This window comes from Falco peregrinus, chromosome 2 (assembly GCF_023634155.1).
Source record: "Falco peregrinus isolate bFalPer1 chromosome 2, bFalPer1.pri, whole genome shotgun sequence".
NCBI classification, from domain to species: Eukaryota; Metazoa; Chordata; class Aves; order Falconiformes; family Falconidae; genus Falco; species Falco peregrinus.
The window spans coordinates 64,625,500-64,644,291 of record NC_073722.1 but is presented as its reverse complement, the minus strand read 5'-3'; the positions used below and the strand labels follow the sequence as shown (position 1 = coordinate 64,644,291).

The following is an 18,792-nucleotide window of genomic DNA, read 5'->3' as shown; positions in this document are numbered from 1 at the left end:
ATGCTTAAAATAAATAATAATTTGCTCCAAGAAATAAATCGCAAATTAGGTTTTCCTGGGAGGTTATAAACTGTTACTCGCTGCATGTCTTTCATAATTTAATAGTGGAACTGTCACGTATAATTACTACCATTAGTAATACTGGATAAATTTGTGTTTGGTTTCTATTGATTAAGAAGTAAGCTTCTTTATTTTATATGAACTGTTCGTCCATAAATCTGCATCTGTATGTACAAGTTACCCTCAAAATTACTAACTGCACAAACTACACAAAATGTGAATTTTCAGGTGACCAAAGTGTAACAAATCCAGCAACTTAATAAGATAATCTGAACCCAATGGATTCTCCTAAAAGATCTATAAACTAAGGCAAATTGAGTGAGGCAAAGAACTGATCAAACCACCGAATGCCAGAAAGAAAGCCCTTTCACTTTGAAGACTGTTGCAAGACTCTTGCAGGTTTTTTTTTCTAGCAAGAAAAATACTTGGTTGTTATAGCATTACTCCTGTACATGGCTACAGTGGTGAAAACAACCCTCAGCTCATGATTAAAGGACATACTGGGATGTAGCATAGCTGACATGGTCCCAGCTCCTGATTCCCATGGAGAGTGGGCAGGAAGCTCAGGTGATGACCACCCACCTGCCTCTGGAAGGCAAATTCGGATTTATGTTCTCATCACAATTATTTAGAAATTTCTTGGAGAGACATTAATTCCAAACCGCATCCCAAGGGAAGCCATCATGTTGAATTCAGGTCGGAGAGGGTGGGAAACCTCTGCAGGTGCACTGGAGCAAGCCCTACGGCAGGTCCTTCGGTGCTGAAAAGAGCTCCCCTCCCAGCATAGCTGTGAAAGGCATCAGTGCAGTGGTGCAAAGGATTGGGGCATGGACAAAAAGCGCGGGTTACCTGTGAGCCTGTGGAATATCTTCCAGGTGTTCGTGACCCCGAGGTTTTTCCTGAGCCGATAGAGCTCTCTGTACTTTTCCCACTACAGCAATGTGTGCGCAGGCATTTTCCATACTCTTTACGTACCTGGCCAAGGGAAGAGCAAAGGTGGTTAGCGAACAGCTCTTCCTCCAACCCACCACCTTCCAATTTTCATCACAGCCTCTGATTTTTTCCTCAGGGGTTCATTAAAACAACAGCTGTTGCAGTATGTGGGGAAGAAGCCTATCACACCGTGCAGCTGAATGCTCTCGGTACATGAGCTCACCATTTACAATGGTGTAAGGGATTGCTTTTATGCAGCAAAGCTGCTTGTTGACACCAGACAGTGGCAGCCTCCTCTGAGGCACACCAAACAAGCACAGGAGAAACTACAGATACACTGTTTATGACTGAAAATTAATATCCTCATAGATTTGATGTAAACTAGCATATTGGCTCATCAAGGTACTAAAAGTTATGGCTTCTGGCAGGGGACTAAGAAGAAAAATTCCAAAATAAATGTAAGACCTATTGATTTTATTTTTATTATTTTTCAATTATTTCTTGCAGTAGAAACTCGAGGAAACTGTACAGCCAGCAGCTCTAGAGACTATATTCCCAGTGCACAGGCTGGAGCCTGCTTTCCCACAGGACCGTGCAAGCCCGTCATGTTTTAAATGGGCACTGCAGTCAAACTGGGCCAACTCCTTGCCTGGAGTAAAGGTGGGCCACCTCCTTTGCTGCGGGGGAACTACACTGACTTGAGTCAGGGTAGGATCTATGCCTTGACTGAACTTCAGGTGTGACTTTTTATGGGCAGCAACACCCAGAAACCCAGATGTGACAAGACTGACAATGAGCAGACTGTACTGAAAAGCCAAAAGCAGGTCACATTGCCCACTGACAAAAAGAAGCCCTCAACGCCCCCATGCATTTCCAAAACACCAGCTGAGGTTCCTTGAAGCACACGGTTAGCTGCGAAATTTTGCCAGACTATTTATGAGCATTTCAAAACTCTATGAAACAAGTGCTTAAATAGCAAATTACTGCTTTTTCATTAGGCTCTTCCTTAAGCGCTCAAGACAAACACAATATCACGAGTGCCCAATATGCTCGATGGCCTAATCAATCCTTTGCTGAGAGAAAATAATTCAATTGCTTTAATTAGCCACCCACTGCTTGCCTCTCTGCATCTTTTGCTGATTTTCTAGTCCATGATAGATAGGAAAGGAAATGTTTGGGGTTTTTCTCCTCAAATAATTCTTCCCTCAGCTCTTGGGTCAGAGAGATGCATCCACCCCACAGCACGTTAGCAGCTGCATTCTCCTTCCCTCTATGCAGCTATAAATCAGAAGCAATGCCACAATCATCAGTGATGGTTTAAGGGTGTAAACTAGCTTGAGACAGAAAAAAGAATGGTTCTTCCACACTGCGTGAGCACCCTGACAGCCAAAGAGGTTGCTGTGCTGGGATGGCAGGCTAGGGACTGAGCCTTTGTGAGGGGCATTGGAGGAAGGAGGATGGACCAGTGAGAACGGTGCAGAAATTCAAACTCCTTTGCAAAGAGGCACCTGCAGGTTTCACTAGTGACGGTGATGCTTCCTACATTCTTATGATCATCTTGCCTGGGAACTTTCTTGCTGAAAGTTTTGGGATCATCAGTAGGTAGTTGCATATAGATAAAGCTTTTAAGCTTTTTAACACACGCAAATTTGAGATTAAATGACAAGGACACAAATCTGAACACCAAAAGTCTTCCTTTGGTTTCAAGAATGACATTTTTGCACAGCTCTGCAGATCCTTCCAGAGGCATCGCTTGCAGAGCTCACTTGTTATGATGAATTTTGCTTATATTTTCATACGTCAGATGTCCTTTCCCTGTATAGGAAAATGTGGGAAACAGGAGCAATCCCAGGGCACTTGGATAGAGAACAGACCTCAACATGGCCCTGACTTTACCCACTAAGCCACTTCTCACAAAAACCACTGGTTACACTGAGAAACTGGGAACCAGATGTATCCATGTATGAACTCTTCACCCTATATTTAGATAAAGAAACTGCGCTTTGAAACCAAGATGTGCATAGATATCAGCAGACATGCGGAGTTGGAGACCTGTGAACTACTGAATTTCAGTGGAGTATAAAATGGTTCTTAAAAATGTTTACTATTTATTACTGATTGTAAGAGGCTGTAAGTTTGATCTACATCCACATATAGAGATTTTTATTATTCCCCCCTGCCCCGAGTTTACCGAAGTTACTCCACTGTTACCTTGCAAACGTTAGTTGGGACATACTTCCAAGTTCCACCAAGAAGCACTTATTGTGCTTGCTCTAAGGAAGATTTCCAAAAGCCCACATTAGGACCAAACAACACAAAGGCTAATGAAATGTTGCAGAGCACAGGTCCTTCAGTTCTTAAAAAAGCAGGGCAAGCAGCCCCCGTTATATAGCATCAACCCATACATGCTGCTATAAAGAGGGGTGATTTCCTGCAGGGACTGCAAATGAGAAAGGATATAAAGCTTCATTTTGCTGTGAGCACTCAGCCACACGAGGACACTCCAGATACTCATGGAGTCAATCCTGTCTCACACTGGCATACGGGAAAACAGAATCTGGACGTTAAAAGTTCTTTTACAGGTTCACTACCGTAAAGCCCTGTAAACTGCCAGCTGCCTTTTCCCTTGCTTCCAACGTGCTTGTTACTAGCACCCCGGCTGCTGAAATGCCACTGCCACATATCTTCGTTATCACCTCATTCCCCTGCATCTTGCCAGTTTCCAGTCTAAATACCACCCTTATTAGGTGCATGGAGATAAATCTGCGCAAGACAAATTCAGGGCACACAGATGATGTTAAGCTCCGGTTGTTAGGCAACAAAACACCCCGCTACCAGCTCTTGCCGCTGGGAACCGTCTGTCTTACCTTTTTCTGGAGGACACAATGGAAAATGAATATAAACATTCCCTGCAGAGAATTGAATATGGTGAAGAGATACGCCATGATGACTGTGCTTTCATTAATATACATGAGTCCGAATGCCCAGGTCAGTCCTAATAGGCAGAGTAGGGCTATTGCACCTATAACCCAGGACCTGTTAGGAGAAAAAAAAGAAAAAAAAAAAGAAAAAAAAAAAAGGGATTGTTTTTTCATCAACAAAAGAAAGCACACATTTACAAGCAGAAAGGCTTTGCCCGTGGTTTTAGCAAAAAAGTAAATAGCATATCAAAATGAGTTGTAGGGAGTTTTGTCTTCAAGCTGGATGCAGTTTACAATCTTCAGGCTTGACGAAATATACAGAAATGGAAATGTTATGAGTATAGAATTTTATCATAAAAAAGCATATTTGTAACCACAATGTTATCTTTTTTTTTTTTGTAATGTAAAAGCAGCGTATATGTAAATGACATGTAGATGCTATTTCTGCAAATGGCAGGAAAAGAAAATAAAGCAACTGAAACAACAACGCTAAATTTCACCTTTCTTGAAGTCCACTGGGACAGAAGTGCCAGCTGGGTTAGTTTCTTTATGCTTAACACCAAGACACATGTATTGCTGCATTTTAGCTAGTCTCCCATATGCCTGTAAGCCAGATAGACAACTACAAGCATGCGGGCAAGCCCTCACCACTTGCCAGATCAGCTCCACACAAGGAGGCTCTCTGCAATGCTGCTTCACACTTCTTCCACGCTGCCATGAGTGGAAATACATATACACGTATAGACGCTCATACACCACATTTGCTAAAACAGTAGCTGCTGCCACACTTGTGCTTGGAGAAAAGGAAGGGCAGCCCTTCACATCAGCTGCAAAACTAAGACTATGGTTTGGTCCATCCCAGGAGGGAAGCAGGAAGTAGGAGTGCAGCCACTGCTTGGCCCCAAATGTTGCTCAAGCAAATGTGGGTAGCCTGCAGTTTCTGCTTGAGCAGAGCTGGGGACATGGGATGGCTGCTGCATGCTATTTTTTAAAGTGTGCTTTCAGGAAAGCTGGAAGCCCTGCTTGGATGGCTGAAGTATTCCATGTTACCCTCCTAAATAACATTTAGTCATCTGCTAATTTAACTTCTCAGAGACTGCTCTTCCAATACCAGGACAGAAGATGAAGTGTGACAATCAAGACAGAAACTGGGTCCTGCTCCTAGCTATCTCCCTAGTTTCCACATGCTAAAATATCTACAGCTTTAAAGGAATTGCCGCTGCGCAGGGGAGAGAGCCACCTTCTAGCTGGGAAGCACAGCAGGAACTGTGTAGCAAGCAGCACCGTGAGCACTCCTCTGCCCTTTCCCTCAAGGTCTTGATTTTTTTCTGTCTTCCCCTGGTATCATTAGGTGTAACAACATAAAAATGAATGCAATGACATCCAATCTTTGCACCCCTTCCTCACCATTTAACCCTTCGGTTCCCCAAAGCAGACACGCTTGCAGCCAGCCAGCACCACTACTTCCTTGTCTGCCCCAAAGCAGCCTGGGGTGCTGCCGAAGCTCTCGCCGGGACAAGGACCTGCCTACATTTCTAAGCCACTTCAGCCTTATAGAAACCTGGCCAGGGTTTGGCCATATTTGATCTCCCACCTGCTTAGCACAGCGTGGGGCAAGGGGGAGAAAGATGAAGCAGCAGCAGCTTGGGGGAAAAATAAGTCCTGCAGAGGTCAAGCAGACAGTCTCCACTGTGGAGACTCCATGACAGCTGCAGCCTTGAATCCTTTTCCTTTTACCAGTGCTTGTCACAAACAGAAGCATAAGGATGTTGTATTCATGTTCTGTGTTGTTGTTTTCTTTAGGTATCAGAATGAAAATACAGCATTAAGACTTCCACTGAATTTTATAAAATATGTATTATTTAACCACACAACCAGAAGAGCTCCCTAAGGTAACCGCTTCTTAAGGCAGTTCTTTAAAAATCACTATTATGTATCTAGCAGACCAGAACAGCTCCTTTGAAGCATTTCCAGTCAATCCTGCTAATAAATATTTAGCACAATGCAAATTGAAAATGCACTCTCCAAATCCTTCAGAAAGGTAGCTACTAGATAAAGTTTTACTAGATAAAGTTTACAGCTTCAGCCACTTGGTTTACTTTTCTCCCTGAGATTCCACCATCAGTGAGAGCACATTATCATCTTAATTGCACGCTAATTTAAAAAATACCTTTTTTTTCCCCTTAAAAAAAGAACAACAAATGAAGTGAATAACACTTTCTTTTTTCCTTCCCTTCTCTTATCCTCCATGACTAAAAGCTTCCTGCACATACAGAGTCTTTTAAAAAATATTCCCAGGACATCAGAAAACTATTCTGCTCTGAAGCAAAGCCAGCCTTTGGCTGCAGAGCTGTGCAGGAGCAAAAGAGTTATTTAGCAGAAATATGCCAACTTCAGTGATGGAAAGGAATCTGTGGGTTAGAAGACCCTCAACAGAGCAAACTGCATGTGTTACAGTGTTGTGCTTCAGAAACCAAGACCTGGAGATAAAAGAGGGTGTGGAGATTACTATGAATAGCTCCATCCTATATCCACAGAAAAAAAAAAAAAGAACCAAGCCATGAAAGAGAACATGGGAATGATGCTGCAAGAATGAATACAAAGGACTCTTCACCAGAAGAACAAACTGAAAGTCTACTGCAAAGTTGATTTGTTTCTATTTCATGGTACTGCACGTTACTTTTGGTTGCAGGAGAAAAAGCACAGATGCCCTAAGGCACGTAATTTCTAGGCATTTTTGGCTTTTTTTGCACTTTTTTTCAGTGCAGTTTTGTGGGTTTTGTTTTGCTCTTTGTACAGACTTGCTGTTGCTTTTTCACAGCTTTCCTTTTCTGTAGTGCAATTTAATAGCAATAAAGAAACAAAACCACCCATGTTTTGGTGTAATTGAAAATCAGAGATTTACAATTAGGTACAATTAGGTACTCCAGTGAGTAAGGAGACAGGCTCCAATGCACCAAACACAGATTTGCTTGCACTGATCCCATTAACTAAAATGGGAGTCATGGGGATTACCATCCATGCACCTTTCTGAAAATTTACTTCTGTGTTTTTATTACCATAAAGCACTCTCTCTAACAGAGCACAGTGGACCAGAGGGTTGCGATCGGTATAGCAAGTCTGTACTACACAGGATTAACTTGGGAACATTCACCTTGAATTCAAGTAATGTCCAATCAAAGAATATAAAGCCAATAAGGTGACAATTGTTTGGCAATACATATGCAGCACATTTACTCTGCATGTTAGCTGTATGCCTGACTGTTTTCCTGCAGTTTGCTCTTCTGCCTTAAATGCAAATGACAGAAGCTTTAATGATTTTTCAAGATTGATCTGACAGCTGGTTCATGAGACCACACTGATAAATGAAATTTATCAGCTATTCAGGTCATTCTTACTTGATGAAGGGTCTGTTATCCTCATAGCTAAAGAATGCGTAGACATAAAGACAAGAACACCAGCATTAGAAATATAACAACATACAGAATATAGCTTACTGCTAGTTCCCCTCCCTCTCCCACCAGCCATCACCAAAACCAAAGACGGACTGGCATCGGTGTGCCTGGCACATACCAGCCAGCCTGGCTCACTGCCCTGGGGAACTGAAACGCAACCAAGGACGCTGGTTTACACAGAAGCAAGCATCAACAGCTGCGAGCTGCAGCTAGCCCTCCTGGCTCCAATCACACAACTGTCAACTGATTTCAGAATCTCTTTTAAAAATCATGGGTATCTCTGAAGAAGATGAGTTTTGAAACTCTAGCGTAGTCACCGTGGAAAGGTCTCATGCATTCAGGTGGCAAAACTTCAGGGTGCCTCCAGCACTTCCCACCTGCAGTGCTGTAGTGCATTCCACTTTTTTTGTTTTTTTGTTTAAATACTCTTTATTGCCATTTACTTTTTTGTAAGTGTAACTCCCAAGTTGCCAACTTACAAGCCAGACTGCAGCATTATCTTCTTTTTGAGAAAATGGCATTAGGATCATCTTGAAATCATTGACCCATTTCATGGGGAAGGACAAAGGACAGACTCTGCCAAGCAAGAGTGCAAAACAGCCTGCTGCAGTGAAGAAGCAGCCAAGATGGACCACCCAAAAAGAGCTTCTGCCGCTGCAGGGACACAAGATTAGTCGCAGCAATTTTCCTAGAGGAGTGTCCCTGACTTTGTGGGACAGGCTTTGTGGCTGGGTGGCAGGTGATGTGCAACACGTGGAGAGGGTAGGCCAACTCCTAGGCCTCCAAGCCTCCCCCCTGGCATGGAGCTGTTGAACCTGCAATCCCTTGCAGCAGCCACCATGGGTACCAGAGGCAGGCTGGCTCACTATGTTCATCTCATTATCCCTGCCAACGTGGCTGGGGCCAGTCCACCCTGCTGAGACCTCCTTCGGTCAGTACTGGCAAGCTGACCACCTACACCCTCCGCTAAAAAAAACACTCCACTTGGAGAGGACTGATTTTCGCTTGAGTTAGAGAGAAGTTGTATTAAAACTGAATGATTTTCAGCAGTAACTTCTGACTGAGAGGGACATCAAGTATGTCCAGATGAGGCTTTGTGTTTTCTCTTCACAATGGCTAAAGCCATGTAGGGACAACTTCTGCACCATTCACACACCTGAAGCCACAGAGGGGCCATCTGAGTATTAACAGGAGCAGAATTCAGTTGTGGTGGGAGGAAGGTGGTTTCACATCTTACCATGTGCAAAATATTCCCTTTTTCTCCCTACCTTGTCCTTGGCTGAGACAGAAGAGGCAGCGATGCTGCCAGTCTCAGCTTTGCCCTGGCATGGTCACCTTGGCTCTTTGGGAAAGGGAGAGAAAAGTCATTGAATGGGATGGATCTGGCCACGCTCATAACGCTTGTCCTGATCCCACTCTGAACAGTAAGATACACGTAGGACACACCATGGAGGACAAGGTAGCTGTCCCCACATCACTGGTAGATAAGCACTGCTATCTCAGCTTGAGCACCTACAGCCTCCCTGCTTCCATCCCCAGCCCAGCCCAGCCACTGACAGCTCCCTGCAGATCTGCTCCAGCATCCAGCTACCACCTTTCAGCTTCCCCAGCTGCCATCCCTGGCAGGAATCCCCTCTGGTCATCAGCTGCCACCTTGACAGCTGCTCGCCTTGGATCTTGTGCCACACCTGCCAGCCACATGAGGGCATCTGAAGTACCCTAGGGCACTCAAAGGTGGTATCTAAACACACAGGGAAAGCCCAAAGCACCTTAGGTTCAGGAAGGAAGGAGGAAGCAAGTGTAGAGGAGGCAACCTGATACAGAGAACTGAGTCCCTGCTTCCGAGACACAGCAAGGAAAAGCTCAGCTCCTTTGGCTTAGCTTAGCAAAACATAGGCTGAGACAGTGTCACCTCTGCATCTGCAATGTATCTGGGGGGTACCAGGAACACAGAAAAGCCATTGGCATTAAAAGGCTCCCCCCACAGCTGCACCAACAGGGACCTCCAGCCCATCCCACCTGGGTAGCATGATGTTGGTCAAATCCCTCTGCTCCTCTTTGCCCTCTTATCCACTCAGCCTGCAAGATCATCGGGGCAGGTTCCCGCTGTGCTCGTGGCACATCTAGCACCACAGCATCTGCAGCTCCCACACGATGCAATTCAATTAGAAGAAGATGTGAGACAGTCTGGAGTTCCCAGCCCAGCAATGTTGGGGAGAATTAATTTCTATTACTGTGTTCACAAGCACTCAGGTTTCATGGTAAAGAATTTACTGGTGAAATGTCGCTGGTGATAGCTTATAAAAAGAGAGAATTAGGGAAATTTTTCACTCTGTTGCTGCTATCCAGACCTTTGCAAAGTTTTTCAGCGATCTGTAATAAGCCTTTTTTCAGGCAGCTTAAGGCTCTGTTTCATCTTTGTACAGACAAAATGCGAAATCAGTAAACTCGGATTGCCTTTTAGCTTAAGGCTAACACTTCAAAGCAGCTCAGGAGAAAACTGTCAAAAAGACCTGAGTGGTTTGTACTCCATTTCCAACCCAGACGTGCCTAGGACCCACGGCCCAAAGTAAGCAGGTGCCTAAAGAACTGAGATTTTCAAAGACGCCCAACTCCGAAACACTTCAAATCTCTACACATAGGGTCCACAGGACTTAGTCTTTTATATCCCTCCTGAAATACAAATAATTCCTTTTCAATTTACCAACTCAAGTGTCATAAGCAGCTTAACTCTTGCGCTAGCAACAATTCATATTTGACAAAAATTACTCCAAATGTTCCCCCCCCCCAGTAAAGTCTGTGAAACCTATCAGTGCTGCAGTAATACTGTGTCATTATCTGCAATGAATAAAACCTATCCCTTAGACAAGACAACAGCCTTGGAAAGCCTTAGCTCGCAGGAAAATGTAGCCACTAACTGGAAAACTGAGATTATATGCACTAGCAGTACAAGCAAATAATAGTCAAAGCAGAAATCATGGGAAAACCTAGCCTAGTACAGCTTGAGACAGTAGATCTAAAGTGCTTTCTCCAGATTTGGATAAATTCTTCCAATTCCTGGCAGTAAGGGACACAGCCCACTGAATTTAAACTATGTGACTCTGATCCTTCCATAGTTAAGGGGAGATTGGTACCCCCAAAGAGCAATTTATCCCCTACCAGAACAGGCATTTAAGGTAGGTGAGGCTTTGCCATTCACTGAAGTAATACTTTTCTCTGCTGACTGCAGAGGAAACATGAATGATGGCTTAGGTGGGGGCTTCACTTTCAAATACCTGAAGTTAAAAGGCTGATCTTCAGTGGCTGCGTTATTCCTTTACCCTGCAAAATCTTACCTCACCTCCCTTGTGTTTCTTCACAGCCCAGATGATGGATAGTGGAAGGTCTAACAATCTGTATAAATACCTAATTCATTTTCTAATCTTGAAAAAGTCCTGACTTTACCTTGGGGCAAAGACTTCTTAAGGTTAATTACACATCATGTAAAACTCTTTCAAAATCTTATTTCAGTTAGATGTCTTTTAATTTCCCAGAGTACCTTCTCCTTCAATGATGAGAAAGGACTGTTCATATCACCTTCTAGATTCCTGTGGTATTTCCAGAGCAATACTTTTTTAAAAAAGTTGCCAAAATTAGCTACTTATACCCTTGTTTAGATGCTTAAGGAATTTCTAAACCAACGCATCCTGAGCTCAGGAACCTCTTTTGCGCTGCCTGTCCTTTTAAAACCCCAACATGTACCTTTTGACACAAAGTGACCAAATTGCCAGAGTAAGACAATAACAGCCTAATACCAAGACAAAATCTGCAACTTGTATTATACAGTGCAAACCACTTCCATGTATGTAGATTAGCAATATCCTTGGTTGCTAAAGCATATATATATATATTATTTTTTTTTTAGAGCAGGAAAAGTAAGGCAAGAATTTACCTTCACACACAGATTGGTCCTAAAATGCTGCTGAATAGAGAAAGCCTGTTATTGAAAAGCAGCTATTCAGCTCTTATTTAAAAAGAATAATGTCTGGTCTTCTTACATTTTGAAAATAGTTTACTTACTTTTTTTTTTATATATTTAACAAAGCATACTTTTTGAGCCACTTTTAGAGTAAAAATGGGTCTTTGATAAAACACTATATAACTAATCAGGTATTATAATTTTATACAACCCTTCATGGTTTAACTTTATATAACCTAAATTTATCACTCTTTTGACAATTCAAAGTATTTTCCCATCTTTCCAATAGCAGGGAAAGGCTTAGTAAGTACATGGATTTAATGCTTGGGCCCCAAAATAACACAATTTGGCTAGTGCGCAAAAATGCCGAAGTGAGTAGACAGGACCTTTAGTAGCTGTTGTGGGTGATGAAACCCAAATAAAAATAGATGGATGATGTGCCCTCTCCAAACCATTCAGAAAGACCTGTGGAATTCATTTTAATATGGTGCAAATAAAGCAGACACACAGACGTTTCCTGCAGGCAAGTACGAGAGAGACACACAAAATAAAGCGTGCTATTGTGCCTCCCCACAGCCTATCAATATGAGGCAGTAGGCATGTTTGTTTTCTTTTCCTTTTTTTTTAAATTTCAAGGATTAGAAAAGATTGATTTATCAAACTGCTGTAGATCTACAGGAAGGAGTTGGAAAGTCCAGCACTCCCCTCATAAAGCAAACAGGTTCATTGCTAATTAGTGAAGGAGTGTCTTCATGGTGAGGAAAATCAATTGCAAGCAATAAAAGAGTGCTTAAAGGATTTTGCCTTCGTGTTTCGTGACAAAGTTACCACATCGATGGCATGAAGCCAAATGTCTTCTTAATCGCCTGCCTTAGGATGCTGGCAATGATTACATGGCTTTCCAAGTCATCATTTCCATGTCTTATCTTCTGGCTCCTGCGCCATCTTTGACAGGAGGTGGCCAGTCCCCTGAAGACCTCTGCCACCATCTCAGGAGTCAGCGGGCCTGTCACAGCTACGTTCCCAGAAGAAACCCCTGGCTTTACATGCATTGGAGATCTGTTAAGGTTGGGGTCCCATCTCCTGGCATAAGCGATATTTTACATAGATGGAAAGACACTTCTGAGTTCCACCAGTAACTGAAAATTTTATCCAGACAAATGAGGCCAAACCTTCTCTGGCCCTACGTGATGCCCAAGCCCAGGATCTGGGGCAACCTATGCCTGATTTCTTCTGCCAAAGCATCATCCCTTTCCCCCTCAACTCATCTGAGGAAATCATGGGCTGCCTTCTGAGATTTGTTCTTAGTTATTGCAATTGGAAAGAGCAATTCTGTTAAGCTCATCTCATTTTCTGTAAGTAATTAATTACCCTCAAGAATTGCTTACCCTGTTTATTTCCTTCCTCCTAACTTTGCAAAGGTATGGCATGATTATTCAAACCACACTGATGTATAACCACATATCTGATTATTTCCACATGATACAGATTCAGCAAAGCCTTTAGACACATTTGTATTATCCAAGTAGCACCAACAGGGCTTGCTGACAAAATACTTAAAATGGATGGCTTTTTAAAACAATAATCATGATTTATGGGTTCACATAAAGACCTTAGGTATTTAATATCTTCCAGGACACTGTCTCAAATCAATAACTGCTGATTGATTTTTTTTTTTCTTAATTCAGAAAGGACGACACCTGTCAGCGGAAGATCAGTGCTTTACAATCACCATTCAACATTAATGAAGCCATTACAAAAAACAAAGATAAACAACAAAACTGAAAGCCAAAACAGTCAGATATTAACCAAACCCTTCTGTGAAAAACTGAAACAGCAGCAGATTGCACCAAACAAAATCGGATGCTGCCATAACAGCATTGGGTGAAAAAGGCACCCAAACAGAAAAGCAATCTCAGATGTTTTTTTAGCATCGGCAGGGTTTCTGTCTCCAAGGTGCTCACAGACTCTGCACTCTGGCAAAATATAAATGTGCTGTATCTTTTCTTGGTAGGAAGCTTGTAAATACTTAATTCTGTGCCAACTTCAAGTGAATTTTCTGGGTTTGCTTTAGGCTGCCTGTTCAAAGTTTGCTCATGCAGAGAGACAGAGGAAGGCTGTACAGGAGCAGCACTGAGCTACCCAGGGGCCTAGGAAGCATGGTGCTTTCTTACACAGGATCCAGGGAGATGCTCAGCTGACCAACAGGCATCAAGGCCATATGAGACACAGAGATCATAGCCTGAGCTCCTGTATAAGGAAAGCAAGGCAGACAGTTTCTAATGCCCAGCTCAGTACTCTGCAGCTAACATCTAAACTTTGCACAGGGGGAAGTATTCCAAGGAAGAGAAAGAGCTTTCCTAATTTTCAGAACTACCCAGATCACTTGGTCATCCTTGCAAAATACTGCTGTCAAGTCTTCTGGCTACAGAGAACACGCTGCTTGCCCATCCAAAGCACTGTTAAAACACACACTTCATTTCTCATTAGTTTATCCAGACCAAAACACTGGCTCAGGGTCTCTTTTTGTTCCCTAGGATTGTATTATCTTTTACTAGAGTGGGAATCCAGGGATGAATCCTCTCCAAAAGGCATCCCTGGAGGTGCTGCGCTCTGAGCCTGCTGCCCCCAAAAGTCAGAGAAGTCCAAAAATGCTGCATATAGCACAGCTGGCTGGGAAGAAATTTCAGTGCTCTATTCTCAAACAGCTTGCTCAGAGTCTTTCTATTTTGTTAGTAGGGTTGTATGAAAATCTTAACAGAAAGCTCATTCTTTACAGGCACTGCTATTTTATTTAACATTGTAAGTTATAGGTAATGGCCAGTCAGGGTTTCAGGTCACGTTTAACAGAGGTTCACTGTGGCTCCTGTAAGTGTTTGCATTCACTTGCTTGCATTTCAAATCTTTTGTACCTCGTTTTTTCCACCATTCATGCCAACACACGCACCTCTCTGAAGCTGCATGAGTGCACGTAACCTGCTCTCCCTGCTTGCTGCTCCAAAGAAGGAGTCTGCACGTTGCCACAGACCCTCAGCCCTGACTTCGCTGGGAAATGAGAACGCTGAAGATAGAGGATCGGGCCCTCTGCACCCAGAGGCTGCGCTGGGCATGCTCCCAGAGCTGGATCCCTTCGTTGTACCGTGGCCTCACTGTGCACTCCCAAGCAACCGCAAACCCAGAAGTAATGAAGAATTAAAGTGCTGCTGTTCTGCAAGCCAAGTCCCCTGGGTGAACCCAACGCAATATTCAATTCCAGACCCTCTGGCATCACAAACCATTTCCAAGCTGTAGTGTCTTATGATTAAATGAAAAAGATCTGGAAACCAATATACCAGTTTAAATCTCAATAGAAAAATACAACATAATCTTTATTGTCTCCCTACTTTCCCTTGTTTCTAAAATAGCTAGAATTAAGCACAAATTAATCTTCCTTTAGTAAAAGGATACCTGCTACAAATTATTGTTCTGCATCAGTAACGTAAGCTCTTCCTACCAAAGGAGAAGAAATCTTGCGTTTTCAAAAGTCTAAGTCATTCCTCTCTGCACCAAACCCAGAACGTTTACTTTTTCTGCATTTCAATCAGCTGAGTAAATAAAACTAGACTGGTAAACCTCTGCTCCTGCCAGCACAATACTGCTGTGTTAAATCAAGGGTTTAATTTAAACATTTCCTCAGATGATTTTTGGAAGTTCTATTTAACCTTTGTTTTCAATTTTCTACCTAACTCTGAGGATTTTTTTATGACTTAAGAAAACCCGTAGGACTAAAACAACAAGCTAATCTGGGGGCTGGGATTAGTCATGTCTCTCTAAATAAAATACATATGTTGAAGCAAGAAAATGAGCAGATAATCACTTACACCCATACAACATATGGGGAGAGTGGGATATGGCAACTGTTTGGGAAGGAGGCAGATTTTCAAAAGGGGCTTCTCAGTTTTGTGCCTGATACTCCTCACCCCTCACTTCCCCCAGCCTGGGCTAGACTTCTTAAAAGAGCCCGGACTGGGCTTTGCAAGTTTTATATAGTAATAATCAACATTGAGTCTTTGCATTTGGCTCCTACTTTTGGCCTTTAGGTTGCACATTCTCAGATTTATTTCTGTAAGCCTATGAGCAAGACTTCCATGGGAAAAAAGAAAAATAAAGGTGTATGGTGTGAGCTTTGTTTCAAGTCAGAAACTTGGGAGAACATATACTTTTTTATTTATCCATTAAATTAGGGCTGTGTTCCTTTAGCCCCGGACCATCTGAAGCTCCCACAGCAGCCAGCAAGCTGAGGGGGCTCACTTTGGTCATTTGGGATCGATTTCTGAAGGCTGCAGTGCTGAACATTTCTGCATCATCCGCATTAATGGGATTTCAGTGTGTGTTCTTGTGAATCTGGCCATAACACCTAAAAATGTTCTCTCCCACGTGTTTGGAATAAATACATTTTTCCCAGGGAATTTCAGGGAATTTTTTGATACAGTGTTTATTCTATTGTTGCAGAAGATGGGATGGGAGCAGGTTTCCACAAGAGGGAAGAAAGCTGCAACAAAACTACAGTGATTAATGCCAGGATTAAGTGATCTCAAGGCCTCTAATTAATAGTGCTTCTTTAGCAACAAAAGAAGCTTCCAGCTAAGTCTCTGGGTCTCCCTGTCTGAAAGAAAATTAAATTTCCAGGATGACTTTTGGGTGGGTTTCTATTGCACTGGATGAGCTTTTCCAACAAACTCAGAACTACAGCCTGACACGCTCCACTTTAAAGCGGTCCCCATGAGTTGTGCTTTCTAAAAAGCATCCAGGTGGCCTATGGCACAAGCCAAGCTATACCCTGGCTAAAACAATATTGCAATAAAATGGGACAAAAGGAGAAGTGAGCTGACAAATCCCTTTACCTCCTGCCTTCTTTGTAGCAGATCCACAACTGCGCTTGGCAGCTACAGACGACGCAATGCCTGTCCAAAGCAAATAAAATAAAATCTCGTTGCCACATACTGCAGCACAGAAGAATGTCAGGAAGTCTGGTCTGGCTGGGGGAAATGCTAACAAACCCAACCACAGCCAGGCAGCACCAGGGGGAGAGGGAAGGGGTGCCCGCAGGAACTTCAAAGGAGAGGTTATGTCTGTAAGGAAGAGAAAGGATGGCTTCTGGTCTACGCTAGGAGAAAGGAGGTTTCACCCTCTCCCCTCCAGCCATTTGGACATGCCCTGTGTAACCTCAGATGTGGCAGCTGCTCAGCCCCATTGATGAATCCTTTCAATCTGCTTAGAGAACCTGCCTTTTGGCAACTAAATAACTGCTCTTCCCACCCACCCAATTTTTTACCAGTTTTCCATGTCAGTAACTAATGTGCCTCACAATGTGCACAGTAACAGCACACAGCAAAGACAGGACCTCAGATTTCAGTAGATACGGTGAAAAGAACATCTGGATTACCGTCAGCGTAGCCCCTCTTTTCTTCTCTTTACTAACACCATGACGACTCAAATGAGCAGTATTTAAATGGCTGCAGAACAAGCACTGTACTACAGTTAAGAGGCATTTAGGGAGAGGGTTCATCTGAAACCCTCCATTTCGCACAGAGAATGGGGATTATGCATTCAGAAACACATGGAAGGTTTGTTGAGCTGCAGCATCTGGCACAGGTCAGATGAAAACTTAGTGTGTGAGGACCACAAGCAACCACAGTATGTGCCTGACCACCCAGAAAGGAGTTGATGGATGGAAAACTGTAGAATCGTGCTGGACTGTTCACATATAGATGTAGATGTATTTTCCTTTGTACACAAGGCTTCCTACAGGAATGTGAATGTAAAAAAGATACAGCGTGCTCCTGTCTATGACAGTCTGAGACATTTCGCACATCTAGTATGTACCTGGCACAATGGAAAAGTGCAGAGGAGAGACTTCAAGCTGCTCGACTCCAGAAATCACTCCACACGGCAGCAACCTCCGGTAAAACAGCCTCACAGCTGCTCTAAAGTATCCCAGCTGGTAACACGTCCTTGCGTGCAGCCATCTGCTAGCAAGAGCGCATCAATACTGCACTGATACGCCTATAATCTCTACCTTGCAGGCTACAGATGTGAGCAGCACTGCAGGCTTTCGCCATCTCAAAAGCTTATGTAGTCCCTGGTTTGAAAGATCCGTCTTCCCTGCAAGCTTGTAGGGGTTGGGGAATCAACGCTCCGAAACAATGCCTTCCCAGGTTCATTTGTTGCAGTGAATCAGTTTGTGCTCACAAGCAATTTCACGTACCCTTTGCATCCCACTTACATTCTCAGGTGGGCCACGAGTGAGATACAAGTGATGTGGGCAGAGCTACCAAAGACTAAATGATGCTCCTTGCTGCCCATCTCTGCCCAGCTATGTTTGTGGACGAGCCGTGAAGAGATGAAAGAGCCACAGTGGACCTCAAACACTGAGAAACAGCCATTGGAAAAGGCTGGGAAGGAAAATCCCCTCCAATGCTGAGTTTGGGGAGGCATGGGCAGAACCTGCATGTACCACCCAAATGTACCACCCAAGAGGCAGCTGTTTTGGTGTTCTTATCTGCGTCACTTCATACTAAAGAGATCTTTAAAAGGCAGAAGAGATCCCCACCCTGGGTGAATCCTTACAATTTCTGTTTAAATGTATTGAAGAAAGAAGTCAAACTGATTTTTTTCAAAAGGTCCTACATAAAAACATGCTACTTTTGGTGACGGTATCTGTTGTGATACAGGAGCTACTTGGCCCTCCTGGCATCACCGGCAGGCACAGCAATTCCTGCAGCTCTGAACAACATATCCCATGTACGCAAGCTCACATCTCCTGGATACATGCCTCAAAAGCAGGACGACAGCACAAACCTTGCTGTCTCAGTGGGTGCAGCCTACTGAATCAGCTCAGTACCAACCTGCCATACAGGGAGGGTGCTCTTGGCACAAGGAGCAGGACCCACATATGTGGCTACCCTACTTCCCTCTTCAAAGCGCTTGGCTAAGCTGGAAAAGTTCAAGTGGGTGAAAAATAAACCAGCTCTGTACACATCAAATCTTTTGCCGGGTAACCCCTTACCAGTGCTCCACCACAGGAATGTCAGATTCTCCCATGCTGGCACAATAATACAGGGACTGTTCCTGAAGGTTAGGGAAGTTTATTTTTACAACTTTGCACAGTGCATACAGAACTTTCAGCCACACAGCATCTGGTTCAGGCACTGCCCTTTGAATGGCTTTTCTGTTGGTGCAGTAATTAAAGGTATCCCAGGTGACACCTGATCCCTTATCAAGTTCATTAATTTAAGTGGAGTTATTTGGCTCTCTATTTTCTATACTTCATAATGTATTTCTAACCTCTAAAGTGACATAGGCAAGCACCAGATTGCAGGGGCGCTTATTAACAGCCTATTAAAATATTTTATGGCCTTTATTTTTACGTTGCCATAGGGAATCAAGTATTTTGCTGTTGTTGAACAGGCTCAGGATTTATGTT

At 43.3% G+C, this 18,792-nt stretch overlaps 1 protein-coding gene across 8 annotated transcripts in view; it reads right to left on the bottom strand.

The window, feature by feature from the left end:
* ADGRL3 (adhesion G protein-coupled receptor L3) overlaps window positions 1-18,792 on the bottom strand; it is a 342,991-nt gene that overhangs the window by 36,625 nt on the left and 287,574 nt on the right. For all 8 annotated transcript variants that reach the window (XM_055796415.1, XM_055796409.1, XM_055796407.1 and 5 more), the window contains 2 exons: window positions 3,861-4,029; window positions 910-1,035 (listed from right to left, as the gene is read on the bottom strand). In XM_055796415.1, coding sequence (XP_055652390.1) covers window positions 910-1,035; window positions 3,861-4,029 — 295 coding nt within the window. The remainder of the gene's footprint in view (window positions 1-909; window positions 1,036-3,860; window positions 4,030-18,792) is intronic.